This window comes from Gallus gallus, chromosome Z (genome assembly GCF_016699485.2).
Source record: "Gallus gallus isolate bGalGal1 chromosome Z, bGalGal1.mat.broiler.GRCg7b, whole genome shotgun sequence".
In the NCBI taxonomy this organism is placed as follows: domain Eukaryota; kingdom Metazoa; phylum Chordata; class Aves; order Galliformes; family Phasianidae; genus Gallus; species Gallus gallus.
The window spans coordinates 46,655,433-46,679,323 of record NC_052572.1 but is presented as its reverse complement, the minus strand read 5'-3'; the positions used below and the strand labels follow the sequence as shown (position 1 = coordinate 46,679,323).

Sequence of the window (23,891 nt, the reverse complement as noted above, 5' to 3'; positions counted from 1 at the left end):
ATGGTCAGATTACCGGTATACAGACTCTCTGTAGCAGAATGACTTTGGAAAGGAAATTTTATGCTCTGAGGCTGTAACTGGGCATGGCTGTGTACAGACATCTTCAATTTGGACCTTTGGATTATCTCTCTTTGACAGCAGACATAGATATGGCAACCCTGCCCAGTACAGGGGGTTGGAAATAAACAGTCTTTAAGGTCCCTTCCAGCCTGTGTTGAGGGAGTTACTCTCTGACTTGATGGAATGCCACGTGGCAGAAACAACAGCACGGGCACTGCTGGAAGCAGCTGAAGGTTTTGTTATGGGAAACAATGAGGTGGTCAGAGGTTATTAGTTACTGCTGCTCTGTGGAGAGAGAAGAGCAAGGGAGGGAAGCAAGAGTGCAAGATGACAATGAAGTGACAGTGGAGGACCTGTTGACTTGTTTGAGGAATTGAGAAGGAAGTCTTGAATCCACTTTGGTTAGTGATGGAAAGTCTCAGATTTAAGAGCTTTTAGAGAAATTACTTATGTAGTGCTGCCTCATCCCACTCAGTAACTTGTAAGGAAGGTCAATCTTTGGAATCCCCTGAATAGGGCACTCCCTGCAACAGTCAGACAGTGACTTAGAGGAACAATACAGTACAGTTTATTGAGCTTTCTAACAATGATTAATCAACTACTTTGAGGCAAAGTTAGCTAATACTCTTAACAGCAATTAGTAAGCATTATGGACAGGGTACTTGGCCTGAGTGTTTTTTCTTTATCAACTACTCTAAGGCAAGTTTAGGCAATGGCTCCTAAAGAAAAATGAGTAGAAGAAGATCAAGAGGAAAGAGAGAAAGAAAATATTTCACCATTCCTTAGATGTGGTGTTGTCTTGATCTGTGGGTAGTGAGTTAACAAAAATAAATGTGCATGCCCACTTTTACATAATGCAGTTGGTCCAAGACTGCCCCTGGGATGTCAGCTCCCTCATGTCTGTGCAGTTAGATGTTCTAGAAGATTCAGGATTCTTCAGCAAGGGTCTCTGGTGATGATGCACCCTCTTCAATGACCTGTTCAAACCAATGTTTTTCAGTGTGGACAGTTACTCAAGCTGATGTTTTTCAGCCATAGGGAGGAAAGGTGCTGTTCGTAAGAGGAAGTAGAGAAAAGTGGGTCACCACTGCCTCTGCAAGGCTTGATCCATCCTCCTAGCTCCTCTTCTTGCAATGTTTTCTGCTTGAGTTGTTTGAGTCAGCACAGGGCAAAAGTTCCTCGTTGGTCTCAGACAAGTAATTTGTAACCTAAAGCAAAAATTTAAGTACCTTTATTTAAAATTAGTTTCATCTCTTGAGATAAACTACTCTGTCCACAACTCCTATACATGCAGTTTGCTGGGCTGGAGGCCTGTCAGCCTCACTTCCATCTCAGAAAAGATAATAGAACAGCTTGTCTTGAGGGCCATCTCTAAGCATGTAGAGGACAAGAAGGTGATTGGGGCAGTCAGGGTGGATTCACCAAGGGGAAATCAAGCTTAACCAACCTCCTAGCCTTCTATGACAGAATGACTGGCTGCTTAGATGAGGGAGAGCAGATGTTCTCTACCTGGACTTTCAACGCTGTCTCCCATGACATTCTCACAAATAAGATCAGAAGATGTGGGTTAGATGAGTGGACAGCCAGGTGAAGTAAAATCTGGCTGAAGAGCAGGGCTTACAGTGTTGTAATCAGACATGCAGTCTAGTTAGAGGCCTGCAACTAGTACTGTTCCCCAGGGATCTGGTCTTGTTCAACATCTTCATCAATATGCTGGATGAAGGGATAGAGTTCACCCTCAGCAAGTTTCATCTCAAAAAGCTGGGGGAGTGGCTGACACACCAGAGGACTGTGCAGTTCAGTAAGACCTAAACAGACAGAAGAGTTGGGTAGAGAGGAACCTAGTGAGGTTCAACAAGAACAAGTGTAGAGTCCTGCACCTGGGGAGGAAGAAACACTTGTAAAGATTAGCAGGGCTGACCTGCTGGAAAGGAGCTCTGTGGAGAAGGACCTGGGTGTCCAGGTAGACAACAGGTTGGACATAAGCCAGCAGTGTGCCCTTGTGGCCGAGAAGGCCAATGGTATCCTAGGGTGCACTAAAAAGAGCATGGCCAGCAGGTCCAGGGCAGTGATCCTCCCCCTCTACTCTGTCCTGGTGAAGCCACATCTGGAGTGCTGTGTCCAGTTCTGGGCTCTTCTGTTCAACAGACAGAAAACTTCTAGAGAAAGTCCAGTGGGTGACTACAGAGATGACTGGAAGCCTGGAGCATCTCCCCTATGAGGAAAGGCTGAGACCGGGGACTGCTCAGCTGGAGAAAACTGAGAGGAGACCTTATCAGTGTATACAAATATATTAAGGGAAGGTAATTGCCAGGATGGGATCAGACTGTTTTCTGTAGTACGAGGCAGGAGGCTGTGTGCACAGACTGGAACAAAAAATGTTCCATCTGCAGAAGAGGGAAAAGCTTACTTACTGAAAGCTTAACAAAGTACTGGAACAAGCTGCCCAGAAAGGTTTTGGAGTCTCCGTCACTGGAAAAACCAAAACCCACCTGGATGTGATCCTGGGCAAAATGTTCTAGGTGACCCTTCTTGAAGCAAAAAGGCTGGACTAAAAAATCCCAAGTACTTCCTTCCAACCTCAACCATTTTGTGATTCTGTAACCGTGTTTAAAACACAACATTAGAATTTAATATGGCTCACAGAAAAGTTAAGCAGGTTAAAGATGGAAGAACAGGACAAGAAATTAAACCACCAAATTTGTAGGTTACTTCAAACTTTGTAGCTCGCAGCTACAAGTCTGCTTTACTGTGTGTTCTCTGTAGCACATCCACTCATAATAAAAAAAGTTGTCTGCAAATCATAAGCTGTGATACTTTGTTTTTCTAACAAATGACAAACTGTATGCTGTCCTACAGAAATTAATGCATAGTGGATCTCTTACTTCCCTATTCACCTTGCTATTTGACTGCTATAAGGGCTTGTTTTGTAACTTGATGTTTTACATGCATACTATTACATGTATGATGCTATTACATCTCTTTCTTTTTCTAATAGGCGTTTCTCAAATTTAAAGTTAAATCTGCTGACAAACCGTATGCTTCATCCTTTCATGGTTCTTGTGCCTGAAAAATTAGTGAATGATTCTATACCAACTTAGAGAAAATCCCAAGGTCCTCAAGAGTCCATTTTAAGATTTACTACTTCATCTGAAGATGAGGACCAGAGATCACCACTTCTTATCGCATCAGAAGTTCAACTTTACCTTCTGTCTTCTCTTTGTTTTGTGAGTTAAGAACTGTCACAGCACTACTGCATGCTCAGAAGATGTACCGGTGTGGATATGAGAACTGAGACTTCAGTAATTCATAGTGAATTTCTTGAAAATACTGTAATGTGAAATATTAAGTACAGCTTCAGATTTATTAAAAAAAAAAAAAAAAAAAAAAAATCAAGTGTGAAAAAGCATTTATTCTCTTTATTTATGTCCATTCTTACCAGTTGGTCATGAATATATCAAGAAATCTGTATCTCAGGAATTTTCACTGCTCACACAAAGTTTTCTTGGACAATCAGAACAGACTGCAGATGTTAATGTGCACAAAAAGCCTGCAGAGGTTGCAGGCTGATCCATTAACAATGCAGTTCCGGGGACCAACGCCCAAGACAGTAAAAACTTCAAGAGGACTGCAGAACCAAGTGTTTGTAATGGCACTCCTTATGAAAGGTGGCTTGTGTTTTTGAGTGTGATATTATGAGGCACTCCATTTAGCATTTTACATGACAACTTTATTTAGAAAGAGACAGCAAGCACATGCCATCTTTAGTCATCTTGTGCTCATCTTCTGTGATTCTGGCAAATAACCCCACGCTAATATAAGCTTGATCAATTGAATACAGCTACTCTTCCCACGTTGTACTAAATATTATGTTACAGTGAAACATGCAACAGTAAATAGTCTCTATCATGAGATGCCTATCATTACTCCTAACTTTACTAGCAAGGAATAAATTTGCTATGCCAGCTCTCTCATTAATTATGTGTATATTCCAGAAAATCTGTTCAGATGAATATTTTCCTTGTAGAATAATGTCATGTTACCAGATGCAACACAGTCAGTGTTGAAAGTAATTACATGCACAAAGAGACAACTGAAGTGCAGAGCCTCTGGGATATATACTTTTTATTTATGTTACTGGAGAAGGTGATTACTGTAAGACTTTTTCATGAAGATTAATAAAATATTTTGATTAAGTTTCAGATGCTGCCCACTGCATTGCTTTTAAATAAAAATGCATGAATTCTATGCAGACAACAGCAAACTAGTAAGCAAACTGATAGCACATTCCTTTAATATATCAAAACATTTTCAAGGCAACATTATTAAAATTATACCACAGATCCCCATAACATCAAGCTTCATAATAGAGGTGGTTGGGAAGCTTTATCCAGTTAAAAGTTTTAAGTGCTCTTCTTCTCCTCACCCAGCAAGTTCACTGTAGCTTTCTTGGCTGCAGAAAAATAAAAGTTTAATCTTAGCAGTGCCCTACATTCTTAAGCAGCTCACTTGGTGTTCATGAGCTGCACAAATAAATTATTATCCTGTTACACCATAAAACACATCTCACAAAAGGAAATAATAGCTCTTGTATATATACACACATAGTGATGAAACTACAAAAACTGTTTTTTATTCAAAAATTAAACCAGATGCCAAGAGCAAGATCATGAACAGCACCAAGCGAATTACAACTATTTTACTGAGAAAATAAGAGCTGCTGATGGTCCTTAGGACACACAGGCTTACAGCAAGACAACAACCAAACTGCTGAAGTGGGGATGGAATAATGCTAGAATATGTTTTTGTTTGTGTGCATTACTTATTTAAGAAGATATGACTGTGGAAACCATTTTATGTTAAAATAGGGAAGAATCATACAATGACAGAATCACAGAATGGCTGAGGCTGGCTGGGTCCTCTGGGTCCACCTGGCCCAGCCCCTGCTTCAGCAGGGATAGCCCGAGCAGGGTGCCCAGGACCACATCCAGTCAGCTTTTGGAGATCTCCAGGGAGGACTTCAAGACCTCTCCAGGCAGCCTATGCCAGTGCTTCATCACTGGCACAGCACAGCAGTGCTTCTTGGTTTCAAAGGGAACCTCCTGTGTTCTAGTTTGTGCCCATTGCCTCTTGTCCTGGCACTGGGCATTACTAAAATGAGTCTGGTTCAGTTCTCTCTGCACCTTCCCTTCACATATTTACCAAAAGAATAAGTGATAAATTGGAGAATGAACTAGAAGGAATAAATGAGAAAATAAGACATAAGCAATACGGAAGATCATTATTAAAGATACTTGTCTAACAATAATAATCCAGGAAGGCTCAAGCAGCAAAAGTTCCAAGAGTAGTTGAGAAAGGCAGACCACTTAAGTAATGCAAGAAAACAAGTTGATAAAAAGAAATCAAACTGCGTAAGTTGTTTGGGGAAAAGGAGATTTAACGTGCTTTGAGGTATCTAATAGGTAAAATTTATTTCAAATGAAATTTAAGTATTTTTTTTCTTCACCTACTTACATTTTCTTCTTTTATTCATAAAATTACCATCAGATCTTTTCAAGTGTCCAGTTCTCAATGCAAGGCAACGAAAGCAAAAGTTACACAACTCCAGGCTATGATAAAATTAGGTTATTCAATCAAATAAAAATCTAAGGAATTTCTTTAAGAGTTGGCTCAGAAATCTTTAATTTCCAAAAGAAGGAAAAACACAAAATCTTCTAGACAGGAAACCTTCATTTCAAGTGTTGCCACTTGCTACAGTTCAAGGATTTGTTTACTGGACAATTAGCAGCTCTTCTACAGTACCAGGTACTGGAGATGGCAGTATTTTAAAAGATGCAAGAATACATAGAAACAATGACTGTTTTTATGCAAGATATCTTGTAAGGATGTTTAGACACTTGTCTAGAGAGAGTGTGTTGATAATGTTATGTATATTGGGAAGACACTGCATCTAATTAGTTGTTTCTCATATTCAAACAGCTTGCACTTATTCTAGCTTAACTCTAATCCTAGAAAGCAAAACTCACTTCAATCCTCTTTTCCTGATAGCTTTATTTCTTCATTATTATACTAATTTCTTCATTAAAGCCTACTGAATAATCTTTTAGGGGTATTTTTTTAATCCAGAAATGGTGATTATTAACTTTTAGACTAGAGCTGCAAAGGAAAACTCTTCCTACATGATGTGATCAGTGAATGGTCATTTACTCACCTTCTTTAGCAATGGTATCTGCAGTCTCTGCAGCCTTGTCTTTCAGGTCTTTGACAACATTGTCCAGCTGAGCCTCGTGCTTCAGGAAAAAAGGCCGGATGATTCGGTGATAGAGGAACTCTGCTCCATTAGAGGGACTTGGAGCCATGCACCAGAGCAGAAAGCCACACTAGAAGGAGGAAGAGCATCTGCATCAGTAGAAAAGTAGGAGAGTAGGGGAAATATGCCCTCTTAACTCTGCCACAGACTTCAGCGTACTTACTTAAAACAGTACACCAACTCCTTCATCTTGTATGGTCGCAGTCTAAGAATGCATATCAGTTGTTTCGTACAGTGAATCTTTATATTCTAATATTTTCATGCATACTGATAAAGATGTGGGCTGTAGCAGTAAAAGTGAACTGGTAAAAAGTGTATTGAGACTGCATATATTGTTTTCCTTTTATCCTAAGGTACAGAAGTAGTATAAAAGATGATTAGACAAAACATTTGTCTCTAGCTACTTCTGTCTTACATGGCACAACTGATGGTTTCTGTTCTTCCATCATTTAGATCAAGCCAAGACATATCCCTCTACTTCCTCACCCAGACATGTTGTAGGGGAAAGACTGGGTTTGCTTGCATCCCAATGGTAAAGTGACATGATGAAGAGATACAGATACACATTGTGCAAGACCAGGTAATTCTTTTGGATTGCACAGTTTATACAGAGCTTTTATACTACAATTTGATCTCTAAGAAAAAAAAAAAAAGGAAAAACCAACAAACCCAACCAAAGAAACAACATGCCTCTTCACCACAGAAGCACCTTTATGTGTCTTCAGTTCCAATGTCATACACACTACAGAAGTGGCTATGCAAAATGACATCAAAACACTTCAAGTACAGGAAGTGCCACAATTAAATTTGCCTGGGCTCCAAAAGGATGTATAGAAGTATCAAAGTAAACATTTAAAATTCAGAGTAACTATAAGCAACTTAAAGAGATCTGCTTTGAAATTAAAACAATAATGCCACTTTTCAGTAACGGCGGCAAATGGGACTTATTTGTAGTTTGTATTTCAGTTTTCCCGTTTTCTCATCAGTATCACCAGCAGTGAAAAGACAGTGCTTTCAGTGCAAGTACTACAGCATCTGAAACTCATCTGAATAACATAAGCAGTTTCTCATTTATTTGCGAGGTTTCCAGTTTACTGCATAAGCCCAAAAGCATTTCCTAAAAATTGGTCCGTTACAGCATTCTTTCAGAGTACCAATGTGCCTAGCCAGGCATTTATCTCCTTCCACGTTTTTGATTTCCCATTGGAAAGCTAATGTAAAAATAAAATTTTATATATATATATACACACATTTAAAGCGTACCAACATTTAAAAATAACATGTGACCTAGGAGTGATTCTGAGGGAATCTGCTGACATCTATTCATTCTTGAAGACATTAAAGTAGTTATCTTGCAGGTCTCATTTTAGGAAGGGCAGCGGTACATAAACTGAAATACCTTCAGCATGTAGTAGAAAGGGAACCAGGACAGAAAGATATCAGAGAAGAATTCCGCTATGCTGAAAACACCATACACAACCCAGTAAGTCAGCCACTGCGTGTCGTCGTCTTTATTGGGACTTTCAATGGCCTTGATTCTGCAAGGAAAATAAAATGAGTGAGCAGATCAATAGCATCTAGAGTGGTGACATTTCTACATCTCAGTTCTATAGTTGTATGTGAATTCTCATCATTTAATCTAATAATAATGCTCTAAAAAAAAAAAAAAACCAAAAACCTAAAATGTTAATCCTGCAGTGGAACTGCCAGGTCACAGCCTGAACCAATGGTTGAGCACCAGGTGGGGAGGCGTGGCTAACCCAGGAGTTCAGGTGCAAGCGATGCACCTGCAGGATCGGAAAAGGTGGAGCCTGGACCCACTCCTCCTCACCCTCATTTACAAGTTAGCAGCCAAGGAGTAGCATCCTTCTGGACAGAGATTGAGGTGTCACCAGTCATCGGAAGTAGCGAGCCAATTTTCCTGCTGTTGTTCCATAGGGTTTGTATCCCACTAGAAGGTACTGTTATCACCTACTTTTGCCACACGTACCCACCCTCAGATCTCTGAATAGCAAAGCTTTTTACTGCACTCACAACTTGAGCTACTTCTTGTTATGCGGTTACAAAAGAAAGCAAATTAAATATATATACACATAATCACCTACCAATGCGAGGGACATGGGGGAGAGGACCAGTTCTAAATGCACTGAGGCAATCTTGACCAGAAGACCACTGTATGTGGAATTCATGACTCATGTAACAACCAACCTCAGCACACCCAACCGTGTGCTCCACACATTCCATAGGTAACAAAAGAGCCTACAGGCAGCAATATCCACCAATACACCACCCATATCCAAAATGAGGTCACTCTGTTCAAGGATGGGGTCTGCACTGATTGCTGCATGTGGATGTCCAGTGCTGTAGCTCAGAGTTCCAGCATCCACGGAGGTGCGAGGTTGTCTGTACTGTGCCCTATTTCCTTGCACTGCTAGCTCTAATAAACAGCATTTTAAAGGATGCTTTGCAGAGTCAGTGTCCTTCTCACCGAGATGATCATAATGCACCAGTACATGCCACTGCAAACAGTATCTAGATGAAAATTTTAAACTTCATTCAGGATTGCGAAGTGAATCTCAAATATCTTTATTCCTTAGGTGCATGCACCGGACTGTGAGATGTAATTACACGTGAGCCCTTGGCAGCATAGAGGCAGCAAAAGGCGACCTCCTCTGATACACAGTGAGGACCACAGCTGCATCCCCAGCTGTTCTGCTCTGCAAGCCTGCTCCTGCAGGACTCACAAATTGTGATGCAAGTTTCCGTGTTAGGAACAGAAGCCTCAGTAAAGTCTGTGGCTTCCTGCTTGCAGCTAACTGGCTTTTTGTTCTCCAGCTGCCAGGAGAAAACACAATTTGAGTTTTCACTGTTTTAAAGTAGGAAGCTGAAAGAAACAGTGCTACAGCAACTGCAGGATGTGTCAAAAGGTGCAAAATTTTCATTCTGACTTCTTCATAATAAATAAAATGTTGTGACTTCAGTAGATTTACAAGCTGCAGAGAGATGTCTGTCTGTGAGTACCCCTCCTGGGCAAACCCTTCAGACTGTGTCATTTCCTAGTTCCCCAAGTGAAGACAGAAAGGCAACCATGTGACAAGCCTTACGTTTTAGCAAATGCACTGGTGAGCCCACCACGTGCAGACAGCACTGACACAGCTACTGTACTGGATTACCCTGAAATACAACAGGAAATCATGACGTTTTAATGTATGCAGTGTTTCCACCAGTTTGCGGCTAGAGCAGCCCTCGTCCTACCCCGTGCACAGCAGGGGCTGTAGCTGAGCACAGCACAGCCAGGACAGTTTTCTCCAGGTGGACAGCAGGAGGCGCCCTGGATTGCTGCTACCTCCAGTAACAGCAGCGGGGAGTAGCAGCCCTGCAGCCCGCCCTCAGGCAGTGCCAACACAAGGTGCTCCCTCCTGCGAGAATGGATACCTTGGAAGACCTCCAAAAACGGGTATGCTCCATTTGGATGTCCACCAGCAGCTGCTGCAGCTCCTGGAGCTGGCATCTTGCCCAGGCAAATCACGGAGAGCATACTGACTGTCCTCATACAAACTCTGAAAAGAGGCTCCAATTAACAAGCAAACCAGAGTGTCAGACGTGAGTTTTCACTCTCCATCACGTATTAATTATTTCTGGAGTATTTGATTTTTGCAGGGATATTTATGAAACATCTGCTCTTGCTCCTGTCTATGATATACTCACTCATTCAAAAATCTCATGAAATGACAGCCTTTGTTGCAAAGTACTCCTGACCTCACTTGTAAGTTCCGCTAGCATTTCAAAAGGAAGCACTGCCAACCCTTCAAGTTTCGGTTTAACTGTAAAGCTGTGGGCCCTCAAATACTGAGAGAAAAAAAAGCAGGTTTTTAGAATTATGAACAGCCAGCCCTGACAGCACTACAAAAAAACGTGTGAAAACACTACCCCCAAGGATTTGACACTGAAATAATATTAAAAAAAAAAACCAACAACAATAATAATCTTCAGCCACTCTAATTATAATGAATGCTGTCAATAAAAAGAATGATGAATACAACCTTAGGCGTAACAATCACAGGGCCATCAACCACCGGCAGAGAAAGGCCGCCTGCTGGCCAAGCCAACAGTCAAGTTCTCAGTTGAAGTTAACCTCTATTTTCACTTCAGCTTATGCTCTACATGTGGGACCTCACAGCTTTCCCAGTCTTCCCCCTGGCGCTGCTTAGACATCTAGAGAATAAGTATCAGTAATAAAGGAGTACCTGAACCAGACTCTGCCATGCACAGACTGTTACATGCAGCAATAATACAAGTAATCAAAAACTGGTCTGGTCACATCAGCTGACACACAGTATTAAGTCCACGTGCAGTGTTTTCTTGCATACTGTAGGAAACAGCACGCTTCTCTTCTGTGATGGGACAACCTCAGGGGACAGGCAGGTGCCACACCAAGGAAGTGTCAACAACTGGCCCTCAGCTCAGAAGTAAGAACAAAAATTGCAGCCTTCCTGTAATCATTATGTGTACACTGCAAGAGCAAGAGTACAAAAATCTGAGTAGGATATAACATTAAGACCTCCTAACAAAGGAAGGCACGTTCGAAACCTATGGTTTCAAATTTAAACAAAGAAAAGGTATTCCGGTACTTTTTTGAACGTTTTTTCTAATACAAATTTTAATAAATTCTATGTTAGTTACATGGAACAATCAGACATCACAAAGGACTTTATACAGTGCTTTTACACTAATTGTGGAGGGCTTTAAATACAGCTTTACACAACTATTCACAGTAGTTAGGGCACGCAGGAGGTAGCAGCAGTCGCTATGAAAGCTTTCAGCAGACTGGACTGTAAACATCACAACTAAACTACACACATCACAACTAGGGATTTGTCCAGCACTGCAACCTGTGTAGACAGAGGGGGAGCACAATAAAAGCTTCAATTTTAGCCGTATTTGTTAACTGATAACCCAGCTAACAACAGTGGGGAAGAGCTGAGGATGTCACCGTCTCTTGCAGCCCTGGATTCACAGTCGCTGTGCAGCTGCAGTTTCAGGACCTCAGGTCAACTGCACCAAGCCTAACTGCATCAAGTCCTATGTTTGTAACTCTTTCACTCAAAGCATCTGACTCATTTTTATAACCACCACCTCTTTTCCAGAAAGAAGCTGTTAGTCACTCCAGAATTAGATCTGGCAGAAGAAATCATTGTTGGAGTTAATTCACACATACATTACTCACAAGATTAGCATACTATGATTTTACCAAATGAGTAGTTATTCCCACCCCCCCCCCCCAACTCCATCCAGCTAGTAAGATGTGTAAGTCAGAAATCAAGAAAGAAATGCTGAAATTTATTACTCTAGTGTCATGTGATCACCCAAAACTCTGCAGTTCACAATGCATACCTGGTGCCCCTTGTATAAATCAAGTTACAAGTGTAATACAAAAGACACAATAGCCTCAAGTATAAGCAAGAAATTAGATGCTCAGTAAACCATGTATCCATCAATACTTGTGTTTAATAACCACACTGCATTGCCAAGTGCAAAGTAAGCCAAGTGCTCATGCTGTAGTTTGGGAAGAATCACAGAAACATAGAATGGTCTGAGTTGAAAAGGACCATAAAGATCACCTAGTTTCAACCCCACTGCCAAGGGCAGGGTCTTCGACCAGCAGACCAGGCTGCCCAGAGACACATCCAGCCTGGCCTTGAAAGCCTCCAGGGATGGGGCATCCACAACACCTATGGACAACTTGTTTCAGTGCTTCACCAACCTCTGAGCGAAAAAATTCCTCCTATTATCTAACATAAACCTCCCCTATCTCAGTCTAAAACTATTCCCCATTGTCCTATCACTATCCACTCTCGTAAACAGCTGTTCCCCCTTCTGTTTATATGCTCCCTTCAAGTATTGGAAGGCCACAATGAGGTCTCCCTGGAGCCTTCTCTTCTCCAAGTTAAACAATCCCAGTTTCCTCAACCTTTCTTCACAGGAGAGGTGCTCCAGCCTTCTGATCATCTTAGTGACCCTCCTCTGGACCCGTTCCAAGAACTCTGTGTCTTTCTCGTCCTGGGGGCCCCAGGCCTGGACACAGTACTCCAGATGAGGCCTCACAAGAGCTGAGTAGAGGGGGACAATCTCCCTGCTGGCCACTCCTCTCTTAATACAGCCCAGAACACAGTTGGCCTTCTGGGCTGCAAGCACACACTGCTGGCTCATCTCCAGCTTCTCATCTACCAGGACCCCCCAAGTCCTTCTCCACAGGGCTGCTCTCAAGGAGGTCTTCACCCAATCTGCATGAACACCTGGGATTGCCCTGGCCCAAATGCAACACCTTGCACTTGGCCTTTTGGAACCTCATTAGGTTCACATAAGCCCACTTCTCCAGCCTCCAGGTCCCTCTAGATGGCGTCCCCTCCCTCCCAGGTATCAACTGCACTGCTCAGCGTGGTGTCGTCTGCAAACTTGCTGAGGGTGCACTCGATGCCATCATCTATGTCACTGATGAAGATGCTGAAGAGGACCGACCCCTGAGGGACAGCGCTTGTGACTGGCCTCCACCCTGACACAGAACCACTGATCACAACCCTTTAGCTGCGTCCAGCCAGCCAATTCCTAATCCATCTAACAGCCCATCCTTCAAATCCATACCTCTCCAATTTACAGAGAAGGATGCGGTGAGGGACCACGTCAAAGACTTTGAAGAAACAAACCATTCTGTGAATAAACCCATCAGGTTCCTTATCAGTGCTATGCTGGTGAGTGGGCAGGCACAATTGTGACTCCCATAGCTAAGCTTAATGTATTTTTGTTTAACTTCAGAAGAAATTTTGAAATTCACTGTATTTTTACAGCTTATATTGAACAGCCCATCTCAACTCTTTACAGCAGTTGCAGGGATTTAATATTAATTTTTACTTTTTAATATTAATTATTACTTTTAGCTACCCAGAAACCTCTGTGGGATCAACATTTTCTTGTAACACAGACCTCTTAAGTTTGGTGCCTCCCTGCCATCCTCATTTCAGACTCACCTTAGCAGGATGCCTCTGAGACATCTGGCACTGCTTCAAAGAAGCCAGTACTTGTGCGTTTGAATCTGCTTTATCATTTTATCATCTCCGTTTTCATCCATCAGCCAGAAGCCTTCTATCTCCAACCCTTCCTCATCCCCTGTCTCCACAAGTAAAGGATTCACAGGTACTGAAAATGACTTCCTGCCAAATACTCAGCAGCATATGTCTAAGTGCAAGTCTACCATCTCCCCTCTCATAATCCTGTGTATCCAAATGGTGGCAGCAGAGAAACTCAAGAAGCGTAGCAACTATTTGCTGTCCATGCAGAGACAGGTATCTCTGGGGGGGGGAACACCAAAGAGAGGGAAAACCCAACAGCAGTACAAAGTGCACTACTTTCTCTAATGGAAGTGGAAAGAAAGGCAATGAATGGAGCAGAAGCCACTTGCCTATCTGTGAGGAGAGCCCAACAGATTACATTAACTGAGCATAAATCTCAACGCTAAAAAGCATCAGTTTTGTCATTTCATCACTCTCATCTGTCCTTATCCTGCTCTCTTTTGGGACAACTATCTTGTAGGGTCACATGACAGATCAGTTCCCCAGTTCTGACTCAGGTTAAAACCAGCTGCACTCACTACACATCCACAGGCTCTTTTTGGATGGGACTGACACACACCAGGGCCTTGATCTAGCCTGACAAACAATAGCACTGCTGCTAGTTGTTTTAAAACTGTAACTAAAATTAAACAGACTCTTTGGTTTCGATTCTTGATTCACATGTTGCAGTGGTAAAAGGATTGCCTTTCACTGAATAACCGAACGGTAGGGCTTGGAAGGCACTTCAGGGGATCTTCTAGTACAACCCCTGATAAGAGCAGGACGCCTGCAACACGTTCCTGTAGTTCTGAATGCAGGCTGGACAAAGCAGGCACGCCGCACAGCAGAAGCTCCAGCAGATCCCATCATCAGCTCCTGTGGAAGCTGCCCACATACCTTCTCTGCAAGAATTCACGCCACTGTCATCCTTAGCACAGGCAAGGGCAGTCAGACAATGCAGTAAAGCTCATCTGTGCATGCAGCCTCTGAATAAACCTTACTAGCTTTACTACTGGCTGTACTTGTCCATGTTAGCAGTTAGACTTTGACCAATTTCACTTTGTGTCACAGGAGTCCTTCAGGTAGTCTTTCCTCAAGTTTACATGACAAGAAAAAGAACAGCTGTGCAGCCAGGAAGCATATAAAAAAGCCAAACCCTACCTGCATGGTACAGCCATGCTGTGTTTACACCAGAGGATGCTACTTTCTGACCATCAAAGGTGCAATGCTGCTGGCACCCTCTGTACTGGTGACAGAGAATTTTGTTTGCAGAAAAAAAATTACTTATTCTTTGATCATCTCCCCACAGCTGTAAGGTACAGGCACAGAGATCAAACAATGCTGTTACTCACAGAAGCGGGCCTCTGCTGTGTGCTTACAACCATTCGGAAGGAATAAAAGCTGCATTTTCTTGTCAATATGTGCTGCACTGTGGAGACTTCAATTCAAGCATAATTTTGTTACAGCTCTAATATCAATTTTCAGTTTTGTTTACTGTGACATTGACAAACTAATTACAATATAGCCTTAAATTATACAAGTTTTCAACTAAGCACAAAACGACGCAATGTTTTCAGACTTGATTCTTGAAGCAGTTAACAGTCTCAGGTGACAAAATGTTGTTGTCCTGAGGTGACCACAGTGCAAGTAATTTTTTTAATTTCAAAGCAAGTTATGAAAGTCCTATGGTTTTAATTACTGAAAGTTATTTTTAAAAAATGATTCATCAGAGAGCAGGAAAAGGACTCAAATTTCAGACCCAGATGACTAGCTTTTGAGTTCAGGTCTCTGCAAATCCTTTTATTTCCTTTATGAGTACAGCACAGGTTCCTAAGCTATGTAATTTGTCATTTCTTTTCCAATTTTTTTTCAAAAACTGTGCATCTTGCTCAGTGTGTGCCCAAAGACAAAGAGCTTTCTTCCTGCTGGGTTGGCAAGGTGTGGTCCGCTCTCCTTGCCAGCCTCAGGGCTGTGGGGAAAGACTTTAACAACACAACCGAAATACATGACCACAAGAGAAGAAGCAGGAAAACACTAACAGCAACTAACAATAGTCCAGATTTTTTGGTCTCACTTTCCAACTCTGCTGTTCCCCTATCGAACCAATTGCTGGAAATTACTTCAGTAGAGAGAACAGTGCATGCAAGGTGCATTTCTGCAGTGCCTACAGACTAAGAAAATGTCTGATGAAACGCCTTCACTTCTATCTCCAACACAGTTTTATTCCCTTAAAGTACTGTCTACCTCAGTTACAAACTAGAAGTAACCTTCCAATGAGCTTAATTCAGATCGTGAGCCCAACTGCAGAACAAAGGTCTTTTACTTTTTAATCCAAACTTAATACATAGAAGACAAACTATCATTTTACTACATATTTTGTAGTATTAGAATCACTCCTACATGTAAACACCTGCTATCTCTAGGAATGCAAGTATTTTGCCTGTCCATTCAACAGATACACAGCTTTTATATTTTAAACTTGGCACTCTAAAATCTGAAAGATAAAAAGTAAGTATGTTTGGAGGAACTGACTATACAGAACAAAAATAAAAAGGTTAAAATACACTTTCTGGAGTTTGAAGCCCCATGGAAGGGGGCTGAGAAAGGAGATAGCAAAAAATAAACAGATTTATCCTTGTCTTTACGCTGAGCATTGAATATCTCATAAGAAACATCAGCTCCCTTCACTCTGTTTTGTAAAGCAACAGCATAACACTGACTGCAAACATTGATCTATTATGCAGAATTTTCCATTAAGCAAAAAGTAAGCATTCTTCTAAAATTTGATAAGAGGAAGCACATTTGGTGTCTTAGCTCTCAAGAAATACACGAACAATTTTACATTTTCTAAGCATCTTTGACTAAAAGAAGCACAAATCCTGCTTCAGTAGTACAGAAGCAAAGGAAGGAGGAAACAGGCTCAGGATCATGACCAACACGGCACTGCATATTTACACCTCTCTGCCATACCCACATTATTTTCTCTTCCTAAAACACCATGAGAAGTACTTATATAGTAAGAACAGCTAAACTGAAGTAACAGCATAAAATCAGCCAAAGCAGAAAGGGCGATGATTGCTCTTCTTCCTTGAAAGGGTGATGATTGCTCTTCTTCCTTGAAGACACAAGCAATAAGTTCAGACATTTTACTGCCCAGAGCTATTTTCATCTTAACCTTCACAAAACTAAACATGACAGCACTTCTGAAGTTTCATAAATCCTCTGCACATATCTCTTAGTCATCACAGCTCCTTCCTGCTTCCACTCTATTTTTTCTGAGGCAGTTCACCACCACGGGCTAGCTCTGGAGAGTTTAGAGAAGCAATGAAACATTGACAGTGTTATTTAGACACTGCCAGCACTCACTTCTTCCATCTACTAGTCTGAATATCACCTTGTCCAGCTAAAGTTCACTAAACATAGAAAAACTTACTCAGTGAACTTTCAAGCACTGGTCTACTGCACGCACAAATGCCTGCAAGTGAAAATTAGATTTCAACTGAAAAATAATTACCTTATGACAAAGCACTTCACAGGATCTGAGGGAATTATGCTCAGATTCTATGAGTGATTTTAATCCAGACTGTTTGATTTTCTGGCAGACAGACAGGTAATCTCTGCTTGAAAAATTACTGCTTAATTCTGCTCATGTTAAGAGCCTTGTGAGTGGACTCTCAGCGATGGCTCAACTCTCTCTCCAACTCTCTCAAAAGAGAGTTGGAACATGACTAGCAAGTCACTCAGAAGCCTGTTGACTGTTTTAAGCAGCCAAAAGAACAAGAGGTGATCTCCCTCGCACAAGACAGTCAAGACAGCAAATTAACTAGAGAAAGGTAGCCTTTTTCCCTTTCAGTCCCTTGGACACATCGCTGAAATATTCATGTAAACACCAAATTAATACTCTCTGTAACTCATTCTGATGATGGCCTGACCTCTTTTAACAGCTGTACGGTTTATGCAGTAAGGTTTGGGTTGTGGGGGAGCTGCAGGGGGGCCTCTGTGAGAAGAGTCCAGTAGTGCCCCACGTCAGAACACAGTTCCAGCTGCTCTAAAGAGATGCACTCATGCCAGAGCTGAGCCCTGCGCAACACTGGGTGTGCTTTAGGAGAGCAGACATAAGAGGGGGAAAACTGCTGCACAATAGCACCTGGGAGAGAGATGTGAGAAATGGGAAAGAAATGGCCTTGCAGGCACCCGGGTCAGTGCAGGAAGAAAGCAAGAGAAGCTCCAGGTGCAGAGCAGCAGCTCCCTGCAGCCCAGAAGGGGCCCATGGAGGAGCAGGCTGTCCCTCTGCAGCTCATGGGCACCATGTGGAGCGGATTTCCTCACGCAGCCACGGAGGAGCCCACGATGTAGAAGAGATGAGGTCTGGAGTATACACAGCTCATGGACAACCCCACAAGAGCAGTCTGGGTCAGAGCTGTAGCCCACAGTGAAGCAAGAGGTCTTGTGGGAACTGAAGATGGTGAGGGACCCAAGCAGGATCAGTTCAGAAAGAACTGTGGCCCGTGAGAAGGACCCCACAATGGAGCAAGGCAGAGCGAGGAGGAAGGTAGAGATGAAGCACCAAGGATTGACTGCAATCTCTATTCCCCATCTCACTGTGCAGCTCAGAGGGATAGGATGAGGTAGCTTAATCAGGAATGAAGCTGAGCATGGGAAGAACGCGCTGGATGCGTTACTGGGGGTAAGCTGGTTTTAGGTTTCTTTTGTTTTTAAATTTCCCATTATCCTACTCTGTTACTAATTGGCAATAAATTAAATTAATCTTCACTAAGTCGAGCCTGTTTTTTTTCCCACAATGGCAATTAGTGTAATTGGTGATCTCCCTGTCCACAGCTCAACCCACAATTTTTCATCTTATTTTCTCCTGTCTCAGAGTTAAAGTGGAGTGGGAGGCACCTGGTGACCAGCCAAAGTTAATCTTGTGGCTTGGCCCTGTGTTAGGATACATATCCTGAAGTAGATATGAAGCGCAGTATGGTGGTGCCAGGGACCATATGGTGGAAGAGGGGCAATCACCAAACAGGATTATCATTCTTTTGCACGGTCAGGCAGTTCATGCTTGGCAGCAGACTGAGAACCATCTCACGAGATAGCAGAGATATCCTGATATGTTGCTCCCAGACTGACCCACAACCTCTCCAGGTCTCCTCCACATTCTTGCTGGACTGCTGGCAGCGAGCAGAGCAGCGAACACAAGAAAATGCGAAACACCAGCTCTGCACTCGGGAAGGACACCTGTCTTACCAGCAGATGACTGAAAGGGTTACTATCTCTCTATGGCTGCCACTGAAAAGTGCTGCATGTTGCAGTGTGGTTCACAAATTACCTTATTATTCCAGATTATAAATTACTCCTAGAGCAGCTGTTTCCACATTAATCAAATGCACAAAGAGAAAGCATTAACTGAGCGTGACCTGGAAAAGCCAGAACAGGCATTGTGTTCATATGCATGATGTTCTAGGCTTTTTTTTTTTTAATCTTATTTTAATTACAATTTATAGGCAAAGTTAAAGGCAAGTGCAGCCATTAATTTAAAAAAAAAAAACACACCACTAACACTGTAGACGTAATTTTTCCACACTAAGATGCATTGAAAACTGCCTTCCTACTGACTGAAGGGTAAACATTCTACAGAAAGACAAACATAAAATTTTCAAGGTCTGTAAGAAAAAAAGAGATAGGAAATAAACCACTATTTATATCTGTTTTGCTGCTGCCTGCCTCCACAGCGCTAGGAGCTTTACTATCAGTTTCACTGCAGTTCCATATGGGCAGATTTAAAATCTAACACCAAACAAATGAAAAAAAAGTGTAAAACTATGTTCAGAAAGGAATTAAAGAAATTTAACAGTGGCCTAACTCAGGCACAAGATAGTACACCAGTGTAATTCCTATGCAACTACTTAGAGGTTTTGCTGCCTTGTTACCCATGTTTTCACTTTCAGATTTTAATTGGAAAAAAAAAAAACTTTTAAAGCTATAACTTGCTTATAAAAGAGCAGTTCTTGGCCTGAAATCTCCAAAATTAGTGCCAACCAATGACAGTATCCAGAGAAGCCTCACTCAGCTAGGCACACTGCCATAAGACAATTTTAAACTTGTAGGAGTCTAACACTAAGATAGCCTGCCACCTATACAATAAACAGGTGAAGGAAAAGCAACGTGGTTTTAATTGCCCCAAAGTTAACAGCCAGATAACACATTTTTTAAGAGCTACTGACTGTACTCAAGCAGTCAGACAAAAGCAAACACTGTTTCCAGCGTCACGTTATTCCTGGGATCGGCTTCCATTTTGTGAATGCAGTCAGCTACACACAAGGTTTTATTTAATACAGTTCTGAGGTCTTTGCTGCACACTCTGCTGACATCTCACCTAACAGGAAAGCCATTTTGTTCCAATAATGTAACAACACAATGCCAATGAGAGGCACCAGCTACTTTTACTGACAGAAGTTCTAAGTTCGGCCGTCCTTCAAAAAGCAAGATATTTTCTACGGGGAGCTCTGAAGCTTTCTTGTGCATGGTCTACGCGCTAGGTAGGAACATCCCTCCTTGAACGCAGTGCCCACTGACACATGGCACTTTGCAACGCACATGCGCTGACACCACAGCAGTGCCCTGTGCATAACGGGGACCGCACTACTAAAAATAGTCGCGTGGGGGTCAGCAGACGCTGCCGCAGCCGCAGCCGCGGCGCTCCCTCCTGCTGGGCACAGCAGCTCACCAGCGATCGGTCCATCCTCACTACAGACGTAGCCCAAAGCCGTAGTGGAAGCACGGCAGTACGGGGCGGGCTGTTAGGCGTGACAACCGCCCGCAACTGCCAGCTGCGGCTCGTTACGCGGCATCTGCCAGGGGAACCAGAGCTCGTTCCCGGCTCTACGCCGGCGTCTGTTCACGTCAACAGGGAGGAGAGGCGGCAGACAGCAGAGGGGCTCTAGAGCACTGTCTTCCGGCACCGAGCTACGACCTGGAGCAGCGCAGCGCTGCTGTTTCCCAGCGGCGTTCGCAGCGAGGAGCGCGGGCACCCGTAGCGGTACCCGCGGTGACGCGGCAGCTCCTCGGCGCCCGACCGGCCGCGTCCTCCCCCGGCGCCCCCCGCTCCCCGCAACCCATCCCGGCACTCACGACACGTAGGCGGGGTAGCCGAAGCCGATGATATTGCAGAGCAGCGAGGCGCCGTAGCCGATCACCAGGTACACGGCCACCACCCCCAGGACAGCTGCGGGGAGAGAACACAGAGCGGTTACCGGCAGCGGGGTGCCGCGGGGAGCGCCGGGCGGCGCGGCCCTCACCTGCGGCGCTGAAGGGGTACATGGCACGGCCCGGGACGGGCGGCGAGGCCGGGGAAGGAGGGAAAAGAGCGGGCAGGGCGCGGCCGAGGCCGCCGACGGACGCCGCTCCGCCCGCCGCCCCCGCGGCCACCCGCAAGGCCCCCGCTCCAGCCCCGGCTTCGGGACGGCCCCCGCTTACCGATGGCGATGTAGGTGCGGTCGACGCCGGTCTTGCTCTCTATCCGCTCGAGCACGGCGGTCATGCAGTTCTTCTCGTGTAGGAAGCGGTCGAAGCGCTGTCTCATGGCCGCCGTCATGCTGAAGCCTCGGCTGCTGCTCTCCTCAGCCTGCACAGCCACCGATGGCCTTCGAGTCTGGCACCGCCCGGCCACGAAGCCACCGCCTCGGCCCGCCCCCAGCCCCGGGAGGCGGGGAGCCATCTTCCGCCGAGCCGCGCCCGGCCACGAAATGGAGGAGGGGGCAGCAGTGCTCCGTGAGGCGGCTCGGTATGGAGAGCCGCGGCTGTGGGCGGTGTAGGTGGGTACGGCACGGCGGTGCAGGTCCAGTGGTGGTCCAGTCCCTAAAATAGTGTGAGCTGAGCTAATAGGGTTTAAAAAAAAAAAAAAAAAAAAGTGTTATCAGTAACTATAGGTGTTAAACGATGAAGAAAAGTCGGGATTGGAAAGTAGGGGCTGAAATAACATGAAATAAAGGTTATAGCAGCGTGGTTCCACTGCCACCTGACAACACGGCAGTCTGAACTCATGGCTGCAATTGTACCTGGTAGTTGATGGTGCACTTAACGTGCTTACAACTAAATATAATTCATAGAGCATGATGTCGTCTTAGAAGCTTCCTCAGCTGTGTTGACTTCTCAGCAATTCTTCTCCATCTGACTCAGCACTGCAGTGAGTAATGTAGACTATGCCTGCTTCAAATCAGTGTTGTTCACAGGCAAGCTGGAAAGTACTAATTTGTCTTAGAAAGTGGCGTGTTTTTTTTACTCCTATCTTCACCCAAGGGGGGGGTGAACAGTGTAAACTGCACGTTCTCCTTTTCTAGGAGATAGGATAGTATGTCTTGCAAGAAACTGAAAGAGGAAAAGATACTCGGGGGAAAAAAAAAAGTTCTTAAGTAGCCATCATTTAAGGCAAGAATGATGAGGAGGAGGAGAATAATAACAGAATCCTTAAAAGCTGGAAGGCACCTCAGGAGATCACCTTGCCCTCATCCAGGTCGCTTTTGGACGCCTCCAAGGAGAAGGCAGCCTGCACTAGTGCTCCATTACCTACAGAGCACAAAAGTGTTTCCTGCTGTTCAGAGAAACAGTCCTCCAGTGTGTGCTCATTGCCTCTTGGCCTGGCACTGGACATTAGTGAACAGAGCCTGGCTCTCTGCGCTCCCTTTGGATAATTATGAACATTGATGAGATATTCCATGAGCCTTCTTCAGTCTGAACAGTCACAGATTTCAGCTCTCCAAGCCTCTCCTCAAATGAGAGATGCTCCTTTATCTTCATCATTGGGGTCACGTTCTGCTTGACTGTTACTGGAATGTCCATGTCTCTCACGCTGGGGAGTCCAGAGTTAGACACAGGACTCCAGGTGCGGCCTCAGCAATCCTGAGTGGAAGGAAGGATCATTTCTATTGAACTGCTATCAATACTTTGCCTGATTCAGCCAAGAATGTCATTAACCTTCTTGGTGGGAAGAACACATTGCTGACTCACGTTCAGTGCAGTGTAAGGGACCCCTAGTTCCTTCTGTTAAGAGCAGTATGTGAGAGATTTAATTCTGAGATGCAGACAGAAAAAAAAAATCTATACTTGAATTTAAAATAATATTAACATCTTTATTAAGATGCCTTTTTCTGTCAAGTATGAAGATGTTGCTGTGTGCTAATCCTCACCATTCTTAGGACAGTATCATGCTGTTACAATATGCCCATAGTTAAAAATGGCATAAGGTAAGCATCGCCACAATGCACAGAAAGCAGTGTTACTCTGATTTGGTTTATGAGTCTGCTGTAGTCTAGAGAAATTACAGGATTTGTTAAATTCTAAGTGAGCAAACTGAAGAGGGCTCTGCACAAGAAGCTGCAGCAGAACTCCCTCTGGCCTGTCTTTTTATTCTTTTCCTCTCACACTTTTCAGGACCCTTCTAAAAATTGTTTTTCATCATACCTGTAAAACTGAAGGACTGAGAAGAAGGGCAAATTAGATACAAAAAAAAGAAATGTAGTAAAAATGTTGAAAGTAATACAATACCAGCTCAGTTTTCATAACTGTTTGCATTTCTGTTCTTTTGTGTGAAAGTGTACTTTTTGATATGGCATTAACATGTCCTCTGATTAATCTATACTAGACAAGCATTTTCAATGTATTCCAATCTGTTGAATAAATTCTTTTTAACAGTAATGTGCTTATCTGTTTTGTTTATGATAGTTTAATTGTTACAGAGCAATAGCACGTTAGAAGAAACAAATGCAAATGGACACAAAGGTAGAATACTGTACTAGCGCTCTTCTAACAAAATATGGTGAACAATAAATATAGCCTTCTTGTTTCCAGAAAAGGCTAAAACTAAGAGAAAGGATACTGCAACTTGAAGGAGCTAGCCTAGAAAAGGTTAAAGAGACCTATTCAAGGAGGTTCTGCTGGAGAAGCAGAAAAATGCAGCAGCTCTATCCTCTGGAGTGCCAAGAGATTTGTGGTTTCACCATGCGAGTTTCAGCAGTAGCAGTCTGCAAGATGTGTCCTCAGTAAGAATCAAACTGCATGCAGCAGTGGACCACTGTGATTCTAGCTGTAGATTATCACAAAATACCAAAGTCTATAATTTTAGTCATAGGCTACTGGGGCTGGGAGAGGAATTGCTAATTTAAGCTTCATCTAGCCAGGCAGGCTGCATATTATGCCCCAGTGAGGACAGCATTTTAAGAGGAACTCAAAGAGAACGGCATGGAGCAGGGTTATTTCCTTTCTACTGTCTTCTTCCATTCGTTTTTTTTTGTTTTGTTTTGTTTGTTTTGTTTTTTAATCTTAAACTTTTTCTTCCTACTTTTATTTGCTAGTCAGTACTGTTGTAAATATCCAAATAATTTATTAGGATGGTATCTGATAAAAGCAGAAAAAAG

At 43.3% G+C, this 23,891-nt stretch overlaps 1 protein-coding gene and 1 long non-coding RNA gene across 3 annotated transcripts; one reads left to right on the top strand and one right to left on the bottom strand.

Annotated features, from left to right (window-relative positions):
- Positions 1–605: 605 nt before the first annotated feature.
- Positions 606–21,138, bottom strand: REEP5 (receptor accessory protein 5). 2 transcript variants are annotated; one of them, XM_015280437.4, is made up of 5 exons: positions 20,956–21,138; positions 20,611–20,704; positions 7,770–7,908; positions 6,272–6,440; positions 606–1,268 (listed from the first exon to the last, which is right to left on the bottom strand). In XM_015280437.4, exons 1-5 carry the CDS (start codon positions 21,071–21,073, stop codon positions 1,249–1,251), a joined length of 540 nt encoding a protein of 179 aa, XP_015135923.3. In that variant the 5' UTR covers positions 21,074–21,138; the 3' UTR covers positions 606–1,248. The 2 variants fall into 2 exon arrangements, with proteins under 2 accessions (XP_015135923.3, NP_001239006.1); NM_001252077.2 differs by lacking the exon at positions 606–1,268 and adding an exon at positions 3,769–4,513.
- Positions 21,139–21,211: 73 nt separating this feature from the next.
- On the top strand, positions 21,212–23,172 carry LOC101748231. The gene is made up of 2 exons (XR_213815.5): positions 21,212–21,293; positions 21,826–23,172. It is a non-coding gene; the product is annotated as an uncharacterized LOC101748231 (long non-coding RNA).
- Positions 23,173–23,891: the final 719 nt, after the last annotated feature.

Coding starts and splice junctions, on each gene's coding strand:
- REEP5 (NM_001252077.2), bottom strand. CDS start 21,073: ATGACGGCGGCCATGAGACAGCGCTTCGACCGCTTCCTACACGAGAAG. Junction 7,909..20,610: donor GGCTACCCCGCCTACGTGTC/GTGAGTGCCGGG, acceptor TTTTCCTTGCAG/AATCAAGGCCATTGAAAGTC. Junction 4,514..6,271: donor AGATACCATTGCTAAAGAAG/GTGAGTAAATGA, acceptor ATTTTTCTGCAG/CCAAGAAAGCTACAGTGAAC.